This window comes from Anabas testudineus, chromosome 22 (assembly GCF_900324465.2).
Source record: "Anabas testudineus chromosome 22, fAnaTes1.2, whole genome shotgun sequence".
Lineage (NCBI taxonomy): Eukaryota > Metazoa > Chordata > Actinopteri > Anabantiformes > Anabantidae > Anabas > Anabas testudineus.
In genome coordinates this window covers 7,003,820-7,022,777 of record NC_046630.1, presented here as the reverse complement: position 1 = coordinate 7,022,777, position 18,958 = coordinate 7,003,820, and the positions used below count along the sequence as shown (strand labels likewise).

Here is an 18,958-nt window from a genome sequence, read left to right as displayed (position 1 = left end):
CGCATGCACACAGGCAAAGTGGGATCCTCGGGGTCCCAAGAGTCCTCTACTCTATTTCTGTCTACATACTCATCACATAAATTCGCACCACTGCAGAAGAACATCATCTACACCTGACCCTCCATCCTCCATCCTCCATCCTCCATCTTGTGGATGTGGCCATTTGTTTAGTCAATTTGTTTTTCTTTGTGCCAAATAATTTACACACAGAATACTGTGGACAATATTACTGCATTATTCACCTGGAGAGCTGCAAAGCTGCAACTAAATCACCTTCATTATCAATAGATTTGGCAGAAAAATAATGAAACCTGACGATTTATTATTCTTACAAGCCCAAGTTCTCATACTGATTTACATTGTTTTGTCTGACGAACAGTAATAAACCCCAAATTGTCGAGTTTATTATCATCTAAAACTGGGAAGCTAGCAAATGCCAGCTCGGTGTCTGGGGAAATGATGAAACTGCCATTTTTAATCCAGGTCAGGATCCCAACAACAAACCTTTTCTCCTGACTCCCCAGGAGAATGAACCAACCACGCCTGCTCTGAGCTGCCATGTGTGGGTTCATCTATGACCTAATACATGTTCCTAGACTTCTAGTGTGTGTTTGTGTGCGCGTGTGCACAAGAGGATTGTCTCATTAAGATCCAGCAGAGGGGTTGCCACACTGGCCTGGGGGTGAGAGTTTTCATCCTTCTGCATTGTTGTACACTCCAGCAGCAGCCTGGGAGACCTCTGTCTGTCGTAACACATCTCTGCTCCCACCAGGGTTGTACCGCTCTGTGATGCGACAACTGTCGTCACTGTCACACTGTCTCCATAGCAACTGGACCTGGCAAAGCATCCCCAAGCAGATGTTAGAGACTTCAGAGACAAGTGAGAGAGAAAAGGGGAGTGGGAAACTGTGAAATCCGAATCTTTACATGTGTGACTGTTTGTGCTAAGCATGCTAACACATATAATGAACTTATAAAATATGATTAAACTACCCAACACTCTATAATGTCGGTAAAGTTGGCTCTCTCTCAGCCAACTATAGCACTAAAAAGCTAGCTCTATATTACAGCGTCAGTAATAATCATTCACTAATAACTGCAATGTCACACTGACATTTGTTCCTTTCATGGATAAACATCTCATCATCATCATAAAAAAGGAGCTGTATGTGTTAGATACTAGTGCTTGCTCCCTTCCTCAATGGAAAATAAACTTATTGAATCCCATCGGTGTTCCTGAGAAGTTTATGTCGAGAAATTTTACTATCAAACCTCAGTATTTCATTGAATGAGTACTTCTAGCTGTGATCCTTTAAGACCTATATGCTAATAACACTGTGGTACTTATAGTTAAGTGACATTTCCATTGCTGATTATTTTAATATTGCAGTATTGCTGGGGCATGCTAACACACCAATTCACACTTAACATGGTAATATGGAATGTTCTTCAAAAACAAGTGACAAATCAAAAAGACAAGACAAAACACTCCTCAGTTCACAATTTTATTAGGAAAATCATTTTGCAGATTTGATTATTATTATCATCATCTATGTATATATATATATTTATATATGTTATTTTCAGTTATTCAGAGGATGCATCAGCACAGTATATCTTAATAGGAAGACTATTGCTAGAATAAATATCTATACATCATAATTAGTCAAATAAAAATAAAAAAAAATCAGAAGGACAACAGAAGAGACAAAACAAGAGAATCATTTACAAAAAACAAGATAAACCATTTGCAAAACTGAAGCCATAAATGCTGCTGAGGAATTTATCTAAAAAATACAAAGATGATTCACAGTTTGTGTCCTTTTTCTCATGCTGGCTGGAACACCAATAGGGACCATGCAGGAATTGCCAGAGGGCCAGAGCGACAGGATAGTACCGAACTAAATCACCAACAAAGTCTATATGCTCCATCTTAGGCCCTTCAATCTGCCAAAAACAGCCCATGAGGATCTGAAAAAATCTAACTGGGTGTAAAAACCGTGAGCCAGAGAGGTCGACGGGGGTCATTATAATATTTACGTCATCCAGTACTGGTTTTCTTCAGATCCTCTGGCATGAAGGTCGACTCGACAGGACTGTAACGAGCCCTCGTTGGTAGAAATGAGATAATGAGATATTCATGTTCCACTGACCGCCCTGTGTTTCAGCGTGACAAGGTTACATTTCCTATCCTGCTATGGAAGAACACATGTGAACCAAGCGTCCTCAGTTCTACGAGACTCTTCAGCAGCATCATCACTAAGTACCCTGTTACCTCCTCACTCATGGTAAACAACGGAGGGGAACTAGTCTGGTCCTAATCCTTAAAACCAGGACAAGTGCCACCTATTGACTTCTATGGAGCTCAAAGTGTTCAACATTAGATTATATTTAAAAGCCAAAGCGTGAAATAATCCAACATTTTCTTAAAACACATCTCAGCATTGTTATTATCAATTTGTTATGATTGCTCTTTTCACAATAGCAGTAAGTTTGCATTCATTCCAACTATTTTGATTCCCACATCCTATTTTTGAAACTTTCTTTCACAGTGTCGTCTTCCCCAGTGACAGTTTGTTGAAAGAACCAAATTTTCATTAAATAAATAAACAGGCAATCTCCTGCTACATTACTGACTGCTGCTTTGGTTTGATTATGCAAATATTCAGTCACATGAGTGGCTCTGTCCTGTTTGCAGTGATTGAAGGACAAAGGTTGCTAATAAAAGTGTTATTATGACATAAATTCCTTAAAGTTTAGGGAAAAATAAAACAGTGAAGCAGAAAATTATTGAAAATTCCTATTTACTGGATTCTTTGTGAATGTATAGTCATGTTTATTTTATATATTTTGTCTCTCTTCCATCTGTAACTTGACTAATCATTTTAAATCTTATCCATTCATCTACTATTGAACACTTTGGGTCTCCATATATTTTGTATTTCCATGTCAATTAGTTGTTTTCCCTGCAGAGAAACTGACAGCGTACTTTGGAAAAAACCAAAAGTGTCAACGACTCCGTGACAGTTTGTGAAGCTGGCACGAAGTTATCAAGTAGCTCTCCTCTTTTTTGTGTCGCTTCTGATTGGTCGTTTTGACTATAAGAAGAAAGTGCAGGCACCTTCCCACTAGAGCCTCCTTTACTCCGCACACTCTCTGCTTTCATCTCTGAAATATGAAGTCCTTTGAACAGTATTTACAACTATCTACAATCAGATGTGAGCAGGTTCCGCCTTCAGTATGTTCAATGCAAGTGACGCAGAAACACAAAAGGAAGTGAGAGATGAATTAGAAAGAAACTCTGAATTTCTGGGGGTGGACAGCTGATTTATGGAAAAGCAGTGTTGACAGTGGTGAATGTTCAACAGAGCAGAGGAAAAAAACAACAAAACAAAAAAACAGGGAGTGAGAAAATGAGGTTTCATTGACAAGGCCTGTGTGAGTCTAATGTGTGTGTGTGTGTGTGTCTAATTGAGGGCATGTAGTGTGTCTATTTTGCCTCTATGTCTGTTTTATAAGCTGAAGTGTGTGTGTGTGTGTGTGTGTGTGTGTGTGTGTGTGTGTGTGTGTGTGTGTGTGTGTACTGTATATTGAGCAGTGTGGGATGACTCATGCTGAATGTGTAGGCATTCTCCACAGGAAAGCTTCCAATATTTGACAGACACTTCATAAAACAGCAGCACACACACACGCACACACACACACACACACACACACACACACACACACACTCATGCAGGCCAGAGTGAAGAATGCAAATATGTGGCTGATTGCGCACATACATGGATGCACAGGGACGCACACACACACACACACACAGGCGTGCTCAAACACACAGCAGCAGTGAATATGTTTCATTGATGAATGAGATGAGACAAGCCATGAGAAGATGGGGGCAGAGGTGTCCATCCTGATTCATGCCAGCATTTCACTCACACAGCACACAAAACCCAACGGACACTCGCGTACTCCCCGTGCATGCCATCTTCGCTTCTCGCAGTCTATTCACATGCAAGCACATTTGAATCCTATGCTGGCCACAGCTAGTCAAGTTGCACTCCATATTTTCACAATATTTGTATTAATAGCACAGATCCCTCCCCTCCCTCGCTCCAGCTTGTTGTCCATACTGCTCTCGCACGCTGCCTCATTGTTTTTCCTTCCCCGCTGTATCATATTCCATGCAGGAACATGAACAACGACAGTCTCCTGTAGACGTCAGCAGAACAACAGATTGCACAAACATGCGCTCGCAATCTGGCATTTGCATGAAGCGAACCAGACGCGTCAAGCTGATATAGTATATGCAGCGTGTGCAACATCTCTGCCAGGAGCTACACATCAGATCAGACCAGAGCTGGGTCTGATAGTCGTTACAGATCATTTCCACGCTTTTGTTTTTAGCTTTAGTGCTTCAGATGGACACTATAGGTAGGTTGAACTCCATCCATCTGGCATCTTAGCAGCCAAAAACACAAACTATTAAAAACACAACTTAAAGCAGATATGTGTCGCACATTTTCTTTCTAAAATATATAAACGGATGCAGAAATAGAAAAAGAAGAGTACGATTGAGCATCCCTGGCATCTAACAGGTAAAGGGTATGTTTACGATGCAGATTCTTGAGTTTAGGAGGACTTCACATTAGTGCAAAGTACAACACATCGATTCTAACAATGGATTCATTCAGATTTCAAAATAAAAAAGTAACAGCCATGGTGTGGAACCTTTAGTTACATATTCACATTTTGCAATATCTGATTGATATATCTGAAGAGTGGACGTGTCAAATACAATATAGCGTCAGCATCATTATTAAGCTGTATATTACAGTACATAGCAACACTGAACCTCCTACTGTAACAACATTTCCTGGTTATTAAGTTTTTCTTTACATGGGTAACATCTTACTTGAAGCCTGTGGGCATTTCATTGAATTAGCATATGCTTATTTACAATAGCTACACAGTTGGAATGGTTTTATGTGGGTTTGGGGATGTGAACAGTACATTAGGGACATTTTACATGGTGCTTATAAATGAGGAGTTGCTGATTAATAAGCAAGTCTTCAAGTAAAATGTCACCCTAAAGTGCCCAGTTGTCAATTCTGCTGCACACATAAAGACGGAGAAGGAGACAGACGAGAACAATTGCTGTGCTTTTTCTTTTTTTTTTGTTTTTTCCAGAGAGTTGGACACACAGTTAAAAGGGGAGTCATCTGTGTCTTTGGGTTTAACAGTACAGGAGCAGATTATCCTCCACACAAATTGTTGTTAAAACCGCCTGAGAGATGGAGAAAAATAGACATATAAGCGGAACGTCCTCTGTTTCCTTCGACCTGCGATCTTGTGGAGGTTATGTCACATTTACACACATCATGTTACCCTGCTGTTCAGCAGGACGACAACCTCATTGTGCCACGTACCGCACAAATAAAACACTTTACATCTACACTGACACTGAGAGCTACCGATGATCATGGTAAGATTGTTCCTGCGTGTTCAGGACTTGGTGATTAAATGTTAACAATGGAAATCGCACACAGAAGACAAAAAAAGAAAAGAAGAGACAAAAAATAAACACAAAAATGTACAAATAGTTGGTAAAAAAGTATTGTGCTTTTGGCTGTCCAGTACACTGTGTACAATATTCAGAGCTCCTGCATGACACAAAAAAATAAGGTGTATACATGCACTTTGGACGTAGAGCAATAGCTCCAGGATATTCTATCATAAGCAGAGATCAATAATATATAAAGTAGGCGAAAACATGACAAATTAAAGTTGTGTGTATGTTTTTAATGATATAAAGTGCAATGTGAGGGCATTTAGGCTGAGTGAGCCCTGTTTGTTTTCACGTAATCCATCAACAGCTGTGTTAATCATACGATCACCGCTGTGTGTGTGTGTGTGTGTGTATGTGTTTGAGTTTTTTTTTGACACTTGCATGATTGCTTTTGTGCGCATGCTGTGTGTATGTGTGTGCGTGTGTGTGTGTGACTCACTGCATTTCCTGTTTACTGATGCCTGGATGAGTGTATGTGACCAAACCAACCAAAGAGAAAACAGATTCAGGTTGCACTGAATAATTCATGGAGAAATTCTACATCCATCCCTTATTATTATTATTTTTTTCCCTCTGTGTGCTTTTTGTTTAAGGAGGTTTTTTTTTTTTTTTTTTCAACTTTACATCAATTTAAAGAGCTTCTTAAAGCAAACGAACAAGAAAAAAAAGGCAATAAAGAGAAACCTTCACATAAAAAAGTGCCAAAGCAAACATTCTCTACCTTAGAACAAAAAATAATCCCAGCTCGCTTTCATCTTACCAGCTTGGCAATGATTATCCCAGTGTATCATCCTCAAGGCAGACTTGTATTTCTGTTTCCTATTTTTTTTCCGTTCCCGTTCCTCCAGAGTTATCCTAAACTACATGAGAGTCTTAAAAGGATTGTTGCGTTTTCTCAGTAGCATGTGTGCATGCCCTGTCACTGCAGAGTTTTTGATATAATGACAGCTCGATGACGGTAAGAGTCTTTTTTTATCTGTCAGGAGGAAGGATTTGAATGACAGCGTGGGTGAATTTGTCCTCACATTTAGGTTTTAATGCTTTAAACATCACCCTATTTGTGAGACTAATATACTAGTTGGGGCAGGGCATGTGCAGATAAGAAGGAATACATCTATATATTCCATGTTTATATACATCAGAGTCCTGACACGTGGCTCTGGGATGTATCTTGTTTTGTTGCAGTTGTTCATGCTAGTAGTCTTAAACTTTTGAGATCTGTGTTTACTAGCATGACTGACACGTCAGTCTCCTAAAACAGTGTTTCTACCAGAAGAGTGAACTTAACTAACTTTGTTGACTCTGTTACGCATACATTTTGTTTCTCTATAGTTGCTATTATAGTGGGGTTGCAAAGGATGAGGGTGCTGGGATGATCAGGAGGTGTTTCGGTGGGACTTGAGCAGGGAGGGAGGGGTGGGTGTAGAGGTGAGAGAGGCAACTAAATGATTTGTGTAAGTCAGAAACTTTCTGTCTTTTTCATGCATTTCTGCAGTCTGTGGTCTTTGCTGCATTCCAGGTTAGATGAAAAGCTCCTCAGCCAGAGATTACGGCACTTGGATGATGCAAAAGTCCACGCCCACACTGTTTCCGACCATGGCCGACGTCCACCGGTTTCCATCTGTGACAAACATTTCTTGGTTTTGATTTGCCTCTCAATGTCTCGCGCCAGCCCCCTCCTCATCTCTCCTTTTAGAAGTATGCACATTGATGTTTCCTGTGTGTTACCTGTGTGTTGTGTTTGTGAATTCACCGGTCAAACCGAGGAGGATGATGATGGATGATGAGACTCCTGTTGCCTTCCAGATGTTACACTCTGAGTGACACATTTAGTGAGTCTCCCTCTCTCTCTTGTCTTCTTTCCTCTCCTTTCTTTTCTCTGTATTTCCTCCACCTCTCTCGCCTCTACGTCCCCTCTCCTTCTCTGCTGGATTTACATCACGCTGCACTTGCCCTTCAGTCTCTCAGCGCGGGACTGCTTCCCAGAGCGCTTGCCGTCAATGTTGAGGCTCATGTTCCTCTTCTTGTCCAGGTTGAGGAGCTCCTGAAAGAGCTCTGTTACGTTGTGGTTGGTCTTGGCCGACGTCTCCATGAAGGCGCACTTCCACTGGTTAGCCTGAGCCTCCCCGTCCTTGGTCTCCACCTCCCGCTGGGTCTCATCACTCTTGTTGCCTACGAGCATGATGGGGATAGCTTCGACGTTGCCCTTTATGGCCAAGACCTGCAGTAGGGAAGGAAAATAAGAAATTGCTGCTGCATTTGTGAAGACACATGGCAGTCACACTTTTTCCTTCTTATTTTTATAATGCATGATGTAATTGTATCTTATCCTTCTCAAATGAAACAAGAGTGCATACAGTCACATATTATAAGAACAAGCAGATACGAAATGAGTAAACCAGGAGTAGGCCTGCATACATAAAGCACACATACATACAGTGCACTCATACACTCAAATATAACCCCCTCCCCCCTGTTTAAATTACACACTGTCACTGAAAAAACATTGGTACACTCCCCACCTGTTGGTAAATGGGTTTGAGCTCCTCCAGGGACTGTTTGCTCGTGATGGAGTAAACCAGGATGAAGGCGTGGCCTTTAGAGATAGACAGGCGCTGCATGGCCGGGAACTGGTGACTCCCTGTGGTGTCTGTGATCTGGAGGGTGCACACGCTCTTATCACAGCTGATCACCTGGCGGTAGGTGTCCTCCACTGTGGGGATGTAGGTGTCCCTGAATGTGCCCTTCACAAAGCGCAGGACCAGGGAGCTTTTCCCCACTCCACCTGCCCCGAACACCACCACACGATAGTCGTTGCTCTGCTCTGGCATTCTGCCCCCCTCAGGCTTTAGACAGTGTTAGACCTAAGGTGTTGAGGATGGGAGCATGGGGAGGAGGGATGGTGAGAGGAAGGGGAGGTGTAGAGCAGGAGAAGAGGATTATTTCAGCAAATGTGCAGTAAAGAAGCAGCAGATACAAAGCAGACAGAGGAAAAGGAAGGGGAAGTGTTGGAGGGACCTCAACCTCAGTCCAGTGGGTGCAAAATGTCCTCGTGGTCTGACTGTGAGCCAGAGTACAAATTAGAGAGGACGAGTTTGGTGAAGCTCCAAGTGTTTCACCTGACGTAGACATTTCCCTAATCAATATCATTCAAAGAGTAACAGTTTCTCAGTTTCAACCCAAAAACATCACAGCGTTTTCTCATTCATCAACTTAAGCAACTGCAATCATCTCTAAGACTTTAGGGGTTGGACACAATTAAATGAACTCATGCATAATACAGTAGGATTCAATACAACAAATGTGAAATGATGACTTTAAAAATGACTACAGAGCTGAATCAACCCCTCTCTAACAAAACAAGACAGCATCAGCTTCAGATTTTAAGCATCTTCCAGCTCAGTGTTTTGACATTACACTCCAAAACAGTATTATTTTGATCCAGTGTCACTGCTTTCACGGCTTTGTTTTCAACAGCAGCAGCAGCAGCACCTAGCTTTTGAACCAGATATTTCCCTCAGGAGTTAATAGGGATCAAAACAGAGCTACGTAAAATACAGGTGGCCACCAGTTGGCCCGAAACAAGACTCCAAATGAAAACTACAGTGATGTTTGTCTGTATTTGATGGATGTGTGATTGTATCATTGCTGTCTTCAGTACAAAAAAACTTAACTAGAACTGTCAAATTCATCCTCAAAGATATTTCTACTGGTAAGTGAAAACTAACAAAAAGATAAAAATAAATAATTTGATTTTGTATCTCTGGTTCGTAGTCAGCTGCAGCCCACTGCACACTGAAAGACTCCACAAATCTTAACTTCCAGTATTACCAGCTGCAACTCATGCATATGCATTTGAAAAATGTCCTCACACCTAATCTATTGCCATCTTTCTAAGTGCTTGTGTGTCTGCTGAGCGTCTGTGCATGATTGCGTATTGTATCTGTTGCATTATTTATCTGCTGTGGCTCTAAACTTACTTTAAGGTCCCATAATAAGATACTCTCTCAGTTGTGATCGCATGGTGCTCTCTAAGCTCCAGCTGTAATGAAACAGTAAATTGACATCAATACTAGATGGAATAAGGGGATTTCTGTCATGCTTGCACTACTGGAACTTACTATTGATGGTGGGGGCCCTGTAATTGCATTGCCAGCTTCTAGATAATATCAGTCAAGGAGTTCAAAATAAATAGGGATTTGGGGAGTGCCTCTTGAGTTTTATGGTCAATCTATAGCTGTAAGTATGGTGACATAGAGTATACGAGTCTTTTATATCCATGCTGAGCACACAGCCACAGTTTAATCTGCTGGTGAGCCGGCATCTTCTGCTCCTCCACCTGCAGGCTGTTAACTGCAGAGAGTTTTCAATGGTTCTCTGGTGATTTAGGATGATGATACAGTCCACCTCCTTTTTTGGAGATAGTGAGGCATGCTGTGCTGTAAATGGTCTAAATTGCAGACAATGAGATTATTTAGTGTGATTGAAACTTAAATTCTTCTTGTCAAAAAAGCTTCAAGTCAGTATTGAAGTATTTCTCTTTTAAATCATGACAGATTGTCTTTAAGGCTGTGAAAATGAAAGAAACTGTGCAAAACTAAGTCAGTTAAACCTCTCAGTTATAATAAGAAACATGACGAAGAGGAAAAACTGTCAAAAATGTCACTAGATTCAAACTTGCTAGAAACAATGCTCATCTGCGTTGCCTCAGATTCTTGGCTTTAATGAGGCTTTCAGTCACTCTGAAGAACTGCGGTCTGAGCTGCCAGAGCTGCACACAGTGATTTCTGCTTAGGCTTACTGTATGTCAGACAGGAACAAACACGCACACACTCACAAACACAGTGGCCTATGCACCAACAATGCACTTACTGTTTTGTTCTTAAAGCTTGCATCTTACTTTTATAGTTATGGTCATCGTTGGGTTATGATAACACTGCATTCTTTAAAGCTGATATGATAATGAATTTTATACTGACAATTGACTGAGGTGAGTGTATGTGAAAGGTGGTGTTTGTAGTAATCAACCCACAGGGAATTATCCCCACCACTAATCAGTATTATCACCAAAAAGATTCTGATAAAACCTACTCTACACTACATGTTTAACACCAAATAGTCTAGAGGCAAAGTTGGTGTCTAGAAATGTTAATGTTGATTTGTATTTGCTGAAATGTTTGTCTTTATTTTCTCTTCCAAATTAAAATTTGCTAAAGAGAAAGGTTATCCTGTCTGACTTAAGATCTGCATTGAAAGAATTTAAACTGGTAATAATTCAGCGTGTCCTCTTAAAGTGATTTACCACCTTACCCTCCTGTTGTTCACACCTATTATTTTTATTTTATCCTTGTCATCATCCCTTATAATCCGCCTTTTGCCTTAATTAATGAATCTTTGTTTTGTTTTTTGTTTGCTTCCCTCGTTGTTCCTCCTCCGTCTCCTGCGCTCTCGCTCCCCAGGTCTCCATGCTGTTTGATCAATAAACTAAGGCTGTGGTTTTGATCGATGGCGTTTGTCTCTCATCCTGCCTTGCTTGGTGCCTATCGGGTTTTTTGGATGGGGATTTCAGCTCTGCAACAACGATCCTGTTCATCAAAACCTTCCACCACTCCCTCCCTTCCTTCACCTGCACTAAAATTAGCTGTTTCCCTCCCCACTGTCAGCAGCTATAACTGAACACACAGGTGCAACCTCACAGTGACACACATACACATAAAAGCAGACAAACGCACACACATACACACTCACTGTACGTTCGCTCTTTCACCATTTGTCCTTGACAACAGGCCTTTGAGATTAATGACACACCTCCCAAATGCAAGCTGTCTCTCTCCCTTTCCCCTTTCACTTCTCCTGTTTTATTTGAAATGAGAGGACTGCAGTTCCTTAATGAATTAATGGTATACTATAAATGCATCTGTGGAAGTGCAGCCAAACTCCATTAGCAGATAGCATTGGCACAGACCAAACAGGCCTCCTCTCCTCTCGGTCAGAAAATAGATGTGACACAGCCTTCTCCACTCGTTTATTTCACAGAGCGAGCAAGGAAATGTCACCTTTAGTGAAAATATGCACATAATTTCCCTCAAGAGAGCCACTTACGCGGCGGCACAAAGGAAGCGCATTAACCAACATCAAACACAATGCCATTCAACAGATCAAGAGCGTGATTAAATAGACACCCACAAAGCGGTCCCATGGTATCTTGTGGAGAAAGGGTTTTAATCAAGCCTTGGATACTGGAATGCTGTCACTATACGGCTATTTGGCGATTTTCGGCTCAAAGTTACTCTGAAATATTTAGCTCTCTGCTAGCCACAGTCGTGCACACACACACAAAGCACACACACACTCACATTCAAGCTCATCACAATGTCTGAAACCAGCACATTTATTTTAGCTGCCAGACTGTCAGATAATGTTTGAGCATGTGTGTGTGTTTGAGATGCGTGTTTGTGTCTGTGCAGTCGAGCAGAAGAGTCCCTGTTCTCTGTGCACACATCAGCTCCGGCTTTTCGAGTGTCTGTGTGTTTTACCACAGGAATGAATCTGCGTTTTCTAAGCGAGAGACAATTTTTAGACCTGGGTGTTTTCATTAGGTTGGAGCAGACTGTAGGTTCAATTTAAACATTTTGTTTCGGTCTCACACGTTCAGTCACGGCGCTGCTTTGCTGCATTGACACCTGCTTAAAAAATACACAGGTAGAAAGTCCACAGAAAACACCTCTCGTGTGCTTGGAGTTAATTCTAGCTTTATGAACACAGACTTTTGTATTTTTCTTTCTGCCCCACTCAGTGTGTCTATTGGAGGGGGATGACGCAAAGAAAGGAAACATTCCTGTCCTATCCATTAGAGCTATAAAATATGTTCAGCATCCTTCAGAATAACTAATCTTCTCACATTGTGGTGTGATTCCTGGACTGGTTTTGTGTTTCTATGGAAACATAAAGAGCTGTAAATTCAATATAATGAATCTAAATGTATATATTCATATAGACATCACACGTATGTGTCTGGTTTAAAGGTGTGTGAGACTGAATGCTTCTCATCAGTGTCAATCTATACTGTGAGTGAGAGTACATCACTGTTTATGAATGGAGTGTGTGTGTTGGGCTGTACAAGAGATTGCAGCACTGTGGTCTTAGCTTAGTACCTAATCATTGAGCTTAACCTTCCCTGTGCTCCTAGCTTGCCTCATATTGACCTAATTCCCAGGACTTAAGGTACCAGCAGTGAGACTCCCTGCAAGACTACATGTAGCTCTCAATGCACATTTCCCTTTGACTCAGCCTGCACAGACATCAACAGTGGCATAAATACTAGTAAATCCAGTCACACAAATAATAATAATTTAAGAAGATGCTCCATCTCTTATGTCTGACTGATTATGTCTCCCATTAAGACTTTTTATTAGGATATTGTTTGAGATATGATGCAGTTTTAATCATCATGTTCAGTATTACAGAGCATTTGCTGACATGCTGGATCTAGACATCAACTAACATGATGAATTTCTCCGACTATATTTCATTAAAAATAATAGACAAACCTACAAAGTTACACTATCACCATCCAGTCACAGAAAAGTTTCTCGTTCCTGAAAACCTGATATTTATAAGTTGTGAGGTTTTTATCACAAAAACTGCAGTTTTCACATTCAGCTTAACGTGAAGTGTTGCAAACTGTCATTTTGGTGAGAATCTCACACCTTTTAGTTCATTTTAATTTTTCATTCCTGCTTTATTAGATAGCACCAGTAGAGCAATGACAGGAAGCAAGGAAGAGATGGATGGATGGACATCCCTAGCTGCATATGAACCACAAACATTGCAGTTAATTGTAGACATCTGAACTACATCAACAGCATAGTGCTGACCCCTCACACCATATCTTATGGAAATCATATCTATTCCAGGCAAAATCAGTTGTTTAGCCTATGTTGAAAGGTTTGTCTATTGAGACGCTGGTTAATCTAACGAGAGTTATAAAGAGAATGATTTTAACCACTTCCAGTGACTTCCAGTTATAAATGTCTTTTATCCATAATTAGCAGCAAGATACTTTTCTCTGTAGGATGTGATCCAACCTTGCTGTGTGCAGTAAAGTATTTGTCAATAAGCCTCCCTTTACTTGCAAATAATTCATAATGAATAAAAATGAAACACAGGGTTTTATTGAGCCTAAGAGGAAACATTTTCCTCTTGTGCCTCCATCAAACACTGTAATCTCAATCATGCTGATTCGATGCAGCAGTTTTGCATTGAACTGGATGTAATCCAGTTCACGTAGGTACTCTGTGACTGTGTATTAGTTTAGTATTATTAGCTTGATCTCGGGAACCCCGTGTTGCTTCATCTGGCCTCCCTGTAAGACCTTGCTAATACCTCAGTCTGACAATCAGGAAACACACAGGCACCTAGCAACGGAAAAATACAGATTTCAGCGATGATAACATGTCAATATCTGTTTTAAAGTGAGCATAATGCATTCAAATGTATTTATTTTTTCAAAAAGCCTATTCTTAGAAGCTGTGAAGGCCCCAACCTGACAGAGGCACTAATTACAGGCTGGTGGAGTGTGTTGCAGAAGCATGCCTGCAGTGACAGATGGTGACAGGGTTGGTAGCTTTGGATTGACTCCACTGGTTTCCACAGGATAAATCAACCAGGCGCAGCTTTTTTCATAATACCAGTTGATCCAGGTCTGATAGCACCACAGATGGTTAAAAGCTGAAACAAGAGGGAATTCTACTCATAACTGCTAATGATGCTCTCACGAGGAAATACAGATTATAAGAGAGTGACGTTAGCGTGTTGTCATCTCTAACCATAAAATACTTTGATTTTTTTCTCAGTTTTCCTAATTTCTTAAAACAAGTTTTAAAGGTTGATGGCATTTTACATCAAATGACGCAAAATGTCATTTATGCAGGTCACATTGTGCATAATTGACCAGAACAGCCATCGTAGTCTGTAATTAGATATGCAAAAGATCAAGAAAATCCTGCCTAATGCCATGCATAATGAAGACTGTATGGACCTTTCAAAAGAGCTGATGCAATGAGAACCACTAAAATACTTTAGCATTGATCTGTTCTATTATTAAAGCTGATATTATGCACTATATCTATATATATATGTATAAATAACTCAGCAGTGATGGTACACCTGACTAGGGTTATGTAGCCATACTTTAATATCATGATGAGGAAATTATTTACTATCTAGATCAATAAAAAGATACAAATAATATTAGACCTCTGCTGCCACTTTAACTCAAGCTTCACAATCCCACACTCACACTTCTATTTTTGTTTGATGTTATTATAGTGACATATCATTATTAAAATTATGTGTAACTACATGTGACTCCAGGTTAAAAGTAATGCTCACAATGTTAAAACTTTAAAGCAACCTGAATGTTCAGCAAAAAGTACAAAACCACAAATACTGGCACAAAAACACACTGAGGCATGGACAAAAAACGAGAACCTGATTAGGCAAACCTCTTTTAGCAAATCTCTTTACCATCTGCTTCAAAATATGGCTGCTCCACCTGCAGTCGGAGGTGTAAAAGAAAAGTACCCACAAATGCATAAAGCACATGGAGCTCAAATGACTCCTGCATCACAGCGTAAATTATGTTAAATACTTTGCTATTATTCATTCAGTTCTTTAGGAATGCATGTTCTTCCTAAACAACAAAGAGGTTCAACTTTGTGCATTTTTACTGATACATGAAATCCACCCAACACAACAACAACACGGATGGACTACAAACCATGAAGAAATGTTGCTGTTGTTTCGAGCTGTTTGTCTGTAGGTGACGGTCTCACTTAATTATTCCTGTTGCGTTTTACAGTCCTACATTTGCTTTTGAACAGTTTCCAATAGCTGGTTCTGATAAGTGTTACATGATAATACAAATACAAAACTGTATTATTCATAAGTATGACACTGTCAGAAAGCAATAATCTGGGTAACACTGCAAGAAGCCTGTTAGATCTTAAATGTAATAATAATAATACTACTAATAATAATAATAATAATTGAAATCTCTCTCTGAAATCCAAACCTCTGCTTCCAGTGTGTTGTGGCCTCAACATAATAACTACAAACAAGTTCAGACATAAACATTCAGACGACGTTCCCCAACAGAATTCACATCTTTCTCAGCATCTGCCCATCCTGCCTCAGTAATCTCATATGGTCTTGTTTAGTGTGCTTTTGATGAGCCTTGGTGACATAAAAATACCATCCAAATCACCATTATGCTTTATACTGTTTTCCAACATCACCAGAAGTGTCACTGCCATCGCTGCATCATTTTCTTCTGTCTGTGTTTTTCCTTGTTATCACACATTGAGTCATTTCTTTGTCCTGCCCTGCACGGTGAAATATTCTTATGCAACTGTACTGTGGCCATTCAAGACAGCTAGGCAGAACGTTGACACGTCCCCACACGTCCACTTATCCCCCCCATCCTCGGCCAGCACACTTTAATACACTGTGCATCTTTGTGCTACTCTCAACCCACTCTAAAGCTTAATCATAGGATTTACTGTCATATAGCATCTTTCCCCTCTCTCTCAAACCCTGCAACCCACACACACACCCATGACTGACGGTGCTCAATGCATACAGGAAGTTGAGTCCCATACATATGCACACACACACACACACACACACACACACACACACACACATAAAAGGCCTAAATGATTCACAACTCCTTTTGCGTGTCATGATGACTCTCCTCTCTATATCCATGAGACCCACAACAAACAGCACAATCAGGCACTGAGGAGGAGGAGGAGGCACGGAGGAACACAGATCCAGATGGAGGATTAACCATGACATTTGCCACAGAAATCGGGCTTTATGCGTCACGCTGGCGTCATTATTAGTGTATAGTCTAATGTTGCCGTGCATCTCGGCCTCGGATATAGTCAGGAAGGGGTGGCAGGAGAGGGTTTGCCGGCGATCCGCAGATTGGTGCGCAACGCCATTACAGACCACCCTACTCCGCTTGGTTCATTCATAAATACCAGAGGATCGCCATCTCGCAGCGGTGCCATCATTTCGCAGTCGCAGCGACCCCTTCCTCCCCCCCTCCTCTCCCCTTCCTCCACCTCCCTTTACTCCTCAAAGCAATATGATAATCCCATCACCCTCATATCTCTGCCCTCTCTCTCTCCCCCCCTCTCCTGCTGACTGCCAATATGGCTGTGCGGGCATATGCTACATACAACACACACGATCGGTTAACAAACGGCGTGGATGCGTTTAACATAACGGGAACGGGATGGGAAAAAACGAAAATGAGATTTGTCATCCCGTTGCTGGCCGTGAACGGCAGGGATCGTGCGCGCACAACAGTGAGCCAGGCAGAAGGACCGCGGGTACGCCACTGAATACCAACATCAAACCTCCATGTAAGATGAGGAGATGTGCAGCATCTCCGTACCTGGTCGTGAAGTACAGCTCCGCTTCAGGGTCGTCCTTGGTTTAGACGGATAAAAGACAAACGCCGAAAGCGTCTTAAAGCATTTTACGCGGTTCATGTAGAGCTCATGTCGTCCGATTTCCAACACCACCACGGCAGACTCTCTCTCTCTCTCTCTTTCTCTCTCTCTCTCTAGCAGATAGGACGTGGGAGGTGCTATGCCCTCTCCCTTTTCTGTCCACACTTGATTTTCTTTCAGTTCATACACTTCCTAGTGGTTCGGTGCCAGGAAAAAAAAGCTATTTAAAACAGACTTCCACTGAAGAAGTCTCTTTTATGTCCTTGATGAATGTAACTGGGGGAATGTGACCACAAGTTGAGGCCACATTAGAGAAAGAACTGGCAGAAATAATAGGAAAGTGAATATTGTAACTAATCCAAACGTTAATGTTGACTCATAATTTAAGCAAACGCAATATATAATATCTAAGAAATCTGGGTGCAAAAGCATTGACAGACCCCCGAGCGACAAATCACAGTAGTTTAACTGATGAAATTAAATGAATGGTCAAAAATGTAACCCAGGAAGAGTCCAATTTAATTTCCAAATGATTCTGTCAATGTTTCAGCCACAGCCAAGTGTTGTCAGAGGAGATTTATGCTAATTTCACTTTGGCCCAGAGCTGCAGAAAGAGGTAAAACTACAACCACAGCTGCTGTAATCTTTAGTTAGACGAGTATTAATCTTACATTTTGCAAAGATGCAACTAAAGTACGTTTAAAATGTATGTTTATACACAGACAACGCAATTTTATCTTGTAATAGTGGAAACAAGATGCCATTCTTTACTGGATTAGTATGAATCACCTCTGTGATGGTCTGATCCTGGATCAGCACCATGGACAGTGAACTCGTTGTCTTTCAGGATGCCCCAGCACCATGGAGAGCCCCCAAACACGTCAGTGCGGCAGTGTGCACAGTTTCCATAGCATACACAACATAATACTGTACCACAAATAACAACATGTAATGTAAAGAGAAAATATTGACAAGTGAAACAGCAAGAATACCAGCTCAGTATGATGAGACAGGAATAAACACTCATGTTGGAAGAAATGAAAAGAAAATCATCTAATTCAGTTGAAATCAGTAGAAAATGTGAATAAGCAGATCTCTGGTGCTACAAAGGCCCATGGCCGAGTCAGACCAAGCCTTGTTTTGAGCTGTTTGTCTGTAGGCTACGTGACGGTCTCAGTGTATGACTCACCAACTCTCCATCCACACATCTTTGTGTTTGTCCTCCTCTGTCGATGAGCTGAGGAACTGCAGAGAGGGGATGGTGGCGGTCACACAGGCAGACACGGTGATTACAAGCAGCATTGATTAGTTTGGAGGATAATGAACAGAAGATCTCAGTGGAGCAGGACTGTGCAGGGCTTGGCTAGAACAAAAGACTATGAGAGCACCTGCAGACGGAAAACCACATTAAACAGGGGACGAAAAAGAGTCACTGTTAAAGAAAGACTTAAAGGTTTGATTTAAACCATAGTATTGGCTGTGGGGGTGGATACCTCATATTCATGTCACTGTCTACAGCAATCAGAAATATTGGATTTTTTTTTACTTTTAAATGAAAATACTTTGGAATAACTTGAAAAAAAGGAGAAAAAAATCCACTTAAAAGTTTCTGTATATGGGACGTGTTTTTCATTTGCTGCTCTGTCATTACAGGCCACACATTCACTAGAGACTTGGGTCAAACCACACTGCAACACGGTGCAGTTATTGGTTTCTGTCCCATTTCTGCTAAATCAATAACACGTGGACCACTGGTTGGTTGATGGGATACAAATACTAACACCAAACAGCCACATCTTCTCAGCAGCCATTTCCAGATGGGTGCCTTTCTCTCCCTGTGGCAGTATGTGGCAATCACACTGACTCT

General features: G+C 41.1%; 1 protein-coding gene across 2 annotated transcripts; it reads right to left on the bottom strand.

The window, feature by feature from the left end:
- Positions 1 to 1,497: 1,497 nt before the first annotated feature.
- diras1b (DIRAS family, GTP-binding RAS-like 1b) lies at positions 1,498 to 18,347 on the bottom strand. Of its 2 annotated transcripts, none has more exons than XM_026338967.1 (3): positions 18,281 to 18,347; positions 8,089 to 8,430; positions 1,498 to 7,787 (listed from the first exon to the last, which is right to left on the bottom strand). In XM_026338967.1, the coding sequence occupies exons 2-3, from the start codon at positions 8,395 to 8,397 to the stop codon at positions 7,500 to 7,502; spliced, it is 597 nt and encodes a 198-aa protein (XP_026194752.1). In that variant the 5' UTR covers positions 8,398 to 8,430; positions 18,281 to 18,347; the 3' UTR covers positions 1,498 to 7,499. The 2 variants fall into 2 exon arrangements, with proteins under 2 accessions (XP_026194752.1, XP_026194751.1); XM_026338966.1 differs by lacking the exon at positions 18,281 to 18,347 and adding an exon at positions 17,034 to 17,165.
- Positions 18,348 to 18,958: the final 611 nt, after the last annotated feature.

What these genes read in the sequence shown, in the direction of transcription:
- diras1b (XM_026338967.1), bottom strand. Translation starts at nt 8,397, where the DNA reads ATGCCAGAGCAGAGCAACGACTATCGTGTGGTGGTGTTCGGGGCAGGT. An exon ending in TCAAACCCATTTACCAACAG is followed by an intron (nt 7,788 to 8,088) that starts GTGGGGAGTGTA and finishes TCCCTACTGCAG; the next exon opens with GTCTTGGCCATAAAGGGCAA.